This window comes from Gopherus flavomarginatus, chromosome 5, assembly GCF_025201925.1.
Source record: "Gopherus flavomarginatus isolate rGopFla2 chromosome 5, rGopFla2.mat.asm, whole genome shotgun sequence".
Taxonomy (NCBI): domain Eukaryota; kingdom Metazoa; phylum Chordata; order Testudines; family Testudinidae; genus Gopherus; species Gopherus flavomarginatus.
This window is the reverse complement of record NC_066621.1, coordinates 116876363-116882362: the sequence shown is the minus strand read 5'-3', so window position 1 is coordinate 116882362 and position 6000 is coordinate 116876363. Positions and strand designations below refer to the sequence as shown.

The following is a 6000-nucleotide window of genomic DNA, read 5'->3' as shown; positions in this document are numbered from 1 at the left end:
TCCCCCATACACCCCTACCTGCCCACCTTCATTGAACGCTTACAGCTGTTGTGAAATTATAACAGTTGCTGTGAGCTGGGGAAGCTGAGCCACAGGCTTGTTCAGCAGCAGGGAGGCTGAACACAAGCTCTCTGAGCAGGCTGTGGAAGGGCCTCCCTCCCCGGTCGCTCATGGGTTAATGTTTCTCTGTTGTAGTTTGTTTCCCTTTGCCAAAGTGGGTGTTGCTGGAATGTCTCCTCTGGTAAGGAGGGGGCCGAGCTGTGTCCTCTGCAGAGGGGCGATGTCAGCATCAAAAAGTCACAAAAGGGGGAGGTTTCCAAAAATAAAACTCCATCCCCTCCAGACTCTGCCAGTGCCAGAGGCAGGCGAGAAGGTGCTTGGAGCTGTCTGCAGAGAGCGCAGTCTCTGACAGCCAGGGGAGAGAAGGGATTGGGCGTTCTCCTCCTTTCAGGGGTAGGAGTGACGGCTGCAGCCGCTCTGTGCAGCCCACGCTGTTGGGTTTGCTGTGTTACCTTCGCCCCAGGCTCTCCAGCTCCTGCAGGCAGCAGGTACTGATTAAGTGCCCCCCCCCCCGTCTCCCCCAGCACATGGCAAAGTGAAGGACTTAGAAGGCTATTTCAGGGGACTCGCTCAAGGAACTTTGCCTAGTCTCCTTCCCACAAACTCCTGTTGGATACTTGGCTTCATGGGGCTGTCAGCCACACGCTGAGTGCTCTCTGCTCCCTTCAGCACTGGCCTTTCCTCTCGGGCAGGCACCATGAGGGGCTCCTGGGGCAGTTTTCTCCCTCTCACTTTAGCTCTTTTCCTGGGGCTTGGGGATTCTCAGAGAGATTTTGCTGGAAGATTTGATCCAAGTTCTTCATTCCGAACCGAAGCTGGGAGCAGGGACACAAGTCGGCTAAGGCTGCGGAACCAGGGTAGTAACTTGGGACCCACGGGCAAGGTATACAGCCTCTTCCGGGTGCACAGCCCTTCTGCCTCGGAGCACTTCCCAGCAGCCTCTCCTGTGGATCACCCAGCCTGGATGAGGAGCTTGACAGGAGGGGACAACAGGGAGCAGCCGTCTGTTCCTCCAGATCACAAACTACCTGCTCCCCAGAGCGCCCGAGGCCAAGCCAGCAACCTGAAGGTAGCTGCAGACTCTCCAGATGGGACCCTCCTTCAGACCCCTGCGCAGAGGCAGAGGATGGACTCCTCACGCCAGCGGCAAAGAAACGGGCTCAAAGCTCGGACAGTGCCCAGGGCAAAGGTGCAGAATGCCAGAGGCCGACTCATGGGGTAAGTGCAGCCAAAGGGGTCTTGCTGCAGGACCAGGTGCCTAATGTGACTCCTTCTATTGCACCGACTAAGAGGTCTGAGCTGGGAGCAAAAGGGCCAGAAAGGTCCCATCTTCAGAGGACCTCAGTAAGTGGGGACTCCAGCCCCAATGCTCCAGCCGCAGGAAGGACCTCTGGTGTTGGTCCCATATCCACCTGCTCTTTTCTCACTAACCAACCATCTGTGCCCACTGGCACTGCACCTATGCCATCCCTAGGCGGCAGAGCTCCGATTGTCTCTCTCTCCGAGGTCACTTACTCACTTTCTGTCCCATGTGCAGTAATAAGGGCCAGTCTGTGCTCAGCTTCAGCTGTGCTGACCCTCGCCTGCCCCTGGCACACAGCCCAGCGCCCAAAGCAGCTTAGGAGTCAGCTCAGTTACTTGCTGTAACAATGTGTGTATGTCCCCCACGTGCAGGAGGAGTTTGTGCCCCGTCTCAGCACAGAGAGCATGTGTGAGAGCACGCGTGTGATGTGTTGTCTGCAGCATTTCTCCTGGATGTGTTGCCTTGGAACGGGCTGGTTGTCCTGCCCTTCTTGCATGGGTTTGCGGCACAGCAGGGTTGCTGTGGTTCACACAACTGTGTTGCATTGCAGGCTGTAGCTTTTGCTGCCCTGCTCGTACAGGGGTTTTGTGTGTAGCCTTGCAGGGAGTGCAGTGTGTGTCTGTGGAGCAGTGCAGTGGGGTGGGCTGTTGTGGCCCCTGCTTGGCTTTTGGGAATGTAGGTGGGTTGCCATGGGCTCCGACTGCAGGTACTGGCCTCTTGGCGCATTGTACCTGGAATGGGCCCCTTGTAAGTTCTGCATGCAGTAGCTTCCAGCTTCGCACAGCTCCTGCTGGCTCAGCTGGAGGAGGCTTCCTATGACTTGCCTGGCACAGCTGCCTCCAGTTCCAGCCCCTGCCATGGTAATGTGGAGGTGAGGGGAGGGGGTATGTGGTGGGCCTAGAGACTCCGCAGAAGAGCCCTTGGCCCTGTGCTTCCTCCCTCTCCTGCCATTCCTCTCCCTGCTCCCCTGCCCTGGGTTCACCTCTCAACTCGCTCTGTGGTGTAGTGGTGCTCATGAAGCCACCCTCCCTAATGAGTTAGGAACACCCAAATTGCCACTCATGGTCACCCTCTCAGCATAGTCACAGAATAATGGCAGAGAGGGCTGGCTGGGGGCTGATTGCTCAGGTGCCTTCTGACATGTGAGCTTAGTGGAGACTCACAGAAACGCTTTCTTCCAACACTGAACAAGGAACTTTACTAGAATAAGGAAAGCAGCACTATTCCTAAAGCTTCCCTCCTCCCCACCCCAGCCTCACTGCAGAGCTTCTGCCTAGAGCTTTCCTCTGCCCCGTCCCACCGGCTTCCTACAGCAGATTTAAAGTAGCAGCACGCACAGCCTTACATCTCTTCCCCTCCTGCCCCCGCTTGCTCTATAAACATATTTGATAATAATTAATAGTTAAGAACAAACCATAGTTCTGGACAAGCCTCTGGCTTCCTCACTCATCCAGCACTGCTCACCTTGTGGCCCTGTGGAGCGGCTTATCCAGTGGATTCACTTGGCTTATCAAATCCCATTCAGTCAGTTCAGGACACTTAGCAGAATGATCACCCTCCATTAAGGTTGTGGTGTAAGCATCATTGCTCTTGGGATCACATGGCAATTCAGCTGGGCTTGGGGAATCAGCTGGAGATGCTGCCTGCTACCTCTGTAACGAATACCCAGATGAGTCTCAACCATGTTCTTGGGCTGCAGCTACTTAGGGACAAAAGCTGATGTCCAGTTTTATCAAGGGTGAGTGGCCTGGTTTAAGGTTGGGTGGGGGGTCAGGCTGCAGTCAGATGGCTAAAGAAGAAAACCTGAGACTTCGTAGAAGTAGCAGCTCTTATTCTTTAAACAGGATCACTTAGGATGTGAGGATGGCTGTGCTGACCCACAGGCAGCTGAGTTTAGTTTACTCCCATGACTGTTGTGGGGAAGCCATATAACTCAGAAGAGCTAACAGGCATCTGAGCTAAGAGGAGAAAACATTATCTAAAAGTCATATCTGTTCTCTTAGCAATCTGAACTGCTCCCTCCACCAGTCTATTCACTTGTGGGTGATGAGGGCTGGAAGTGAAATCCTTGAAATCACACTGCATCCCAAAAGCTTGGAACGTGGAGCTGGCATATTGTGGGTCATTGTCAGTGACTATTTATTTCGCCTGGATGCCAGGACAAGAAAAGTTGCCTTGTTAACTTTTCTCTGACGTGCTGACTTGGGGCGGAGAGAGGGGGTGTCTAGTGAGGTGGAGAATTTTTGCCTAACTGGAATAGTCAGTGGCTACCAACCAACATGTTTGTTTTCCTAACACAAGCCTAGTGCTATTATTTCCCAAAGCCTATTGGATATAATGTTCTGGATAGGAAGGTGTCTTTGAGTTGTGCCTTTCTGGTCATTCTACAAGACTCATGATTCCATCTCATCTATCTGATTTTCGCCTTTGTTATACCTGCTGTGTTTCTGCCCAGGAAACTCTGTCACTTGAAGAGGCTTTATCTTATGGTTTGTTTTTTTTCCTGCATGGGAATGTTTCCTACCTGCATCACACTTGCACCCCTTTTCTGCAGAGTGCCTTTCATTTTCACTCACTCAGATGACCAGGCAAGATGTACCAGCCATTCCACAGTAGCTCAATTACTAGATAATGTCTTATTTGTTTTTTCTTACTGATCCCTAAGTTGTAGTGCTCTGATTCTCCATATAGGGCCCTAATACAGGCCCACCACACTTTGGCTCCAGTGGAGACATACCCTGAGGTTTAATTTCCAGCTCGGGCAGACATAGCTGTGCTAGCTCTATCAGAGCTAACTATAGAAGTGTAGTTGCAGCAGTGTGAATGTCGGGAGGTTTCAGATGGGTGGAACCTGGCGTGGCTTGCCCATCCCGCTGCTTGCGCTGCCAGAGCTACACTGCTATATTTTATTTGCTGGCTTGATCAGAGTTAGTATGGATACGTCTGCCCAACCTGGGAATGACATCTCCAGCTCCAGTGTAGACGTGCCCTTGTGCTGTGCTCTGCACCCTTTGTCAGAAACACCCCATTCCTTTCTACAATAAAATGCTCACCCTCATACTTCCTAGGAAGGATGGCATGGCTGTCTCCTCTCTTTCCTCTGGGACAGTGATGATCCAGACGTGTGTTTAGCTTCACTCCCTGTGGTAAAAGTGAATGCGGTGCCATATCCTGGGGCCTAGGCCATGCTCTGTGTTCACTGTGGCTACAGTGTGAAAGCTGGGGAAGGGCTCCTTCCATGCAGGCCGTTGAGTGAAGCCAACTGAAAGTCTTAGGGAGAGCTGAACTTGGTATATTGTTTTGCTGGCTTGGAATGAGTCAACTTCTGACACCATGTCCGGCGTCAGTAGCAAAGAATCACAGAAGCTGCTTTTTTCCAACCCTGATCAAGGAGCTTTATTAGAATAAGAAAAACAGAATTATCCTGAAAGCTACAGTTGCTCTGTGGAGCTTTGCTTAGAACCGACCCCTCCTGACTGGTATCCATACACACGCCGTCCTACCATGGATCACAGTGTTCCTGCCCATTGCCAAGGATCAGCCTATGTTCAGGTTGGGTGTGTTCAGTTTGATTTTAAAATGTTTGTACATCTTTTGATGTAGTCCTTGGGCTTTTGGGCCTTGGTGTCCCAGAGTTGGGAGCCTCTGAGCCATTGAAATGTCTCAGAGGCACCCAAGGTGTAAATATGCTACAGAGCTGGGTGTATCGCTAGCAAGAGCTGGCCAGCTCCCAACTCAAGGCAGACATTTTACAGTGTAGCTGGGTGCTTTCCCATTGCACAAGCTGCTGAGTGTCGTCTCTACAACTGTGGAGCCTGTGCTCCCTCCTCCCAACAGCCGGCTGGCTCCTGAGATCAGACCTAATCACACAGCTCCTATTATGAGTGCCCATGGGGTGCTCAGTGCTTTTCAAATGGAGAAGAACATCTTCATGAGCCACCCCCAAGGTTGTTGTGCTGTGAGCCCCTCCTTCTCCCTGCTCCTGGCAGCGGGAGCGGTAGGTCAGTGGAGATTGGTTAGGACATGAACAGTGGAAGTTAGCAATCCTGGCATATATGCATGCACAGGCATGTGACTGGCACACTGCATGCATCCCTCATCAGTGCTTGGGAGACACACCCAGCTCCTGCCCTGACACATGTTGCTCCCTTGTCAGCACCACAGGACTCGCACTGCACCATGCTTTGGTTGATGCAGTTTATGACCATCCCTCCCCTGCCAACCCCACCACCTCTAGCAAACGTGTCATAGAAAAGATAGGAAAAGAGACATGAAAGTTTGCAGGGAAAAGCTTTCAGGAGTTGGGAAACACACAAGTTAGGTTTACATGGGCAGCCTTAACTCTGCCCCTAACACGACTGCCTCATTCCAATACAATCTTCAGTCACATAGTCATGTGCCTTTTCTGGAATAATCCAATACCATGTCATACAGTGGCCCTACAATCTTAGGGCACATCCAATATACAAGAAACTGCTGTTTAATCTTTTTTGTTCACACTGATGTCTTTGTTTTTCAGTCTACAGAATCTGTTTATTCAGACAGCATATATGGTGTGTTCTCTCTCCAGCATGTATTCCTTAATAATGTAGTTAACATCCGAAGGCTGCTCAGGGGCTGAGGCAGTAAATGATGCT

At 51.6% G+C, this 6000-nt stretch overlaps 1 protein-coding gene across 5 annotated transcripts in view; it reads left to right on the top strand.

Moving 5' to 3' along the window:
- The first annotated feature begins 259 nt into the window (after window positions 1–259).
- Window positions 260–6000, top strand: part of LTBP2 (latent transforming growth factor beta binding protein 2) — a 128296-nt gene continuing 122555 nt past the window's right edge. For all 5 annotated transcript variants that reach the window (XM_050955643.1, XM_050955645.1, XM_050955644.1 and 2 more), the window contains exon 1: window positions 260–1278. In XM_050955643.1, coding sequence (XP_050811600.1) covers window positions 758–1278 — 521 coding nt within the window. In that variant the 5' untranslated portion in view covers window positions 260–757. The remainder of the gene's footprint in view (window positions 1279–6000) is intronic.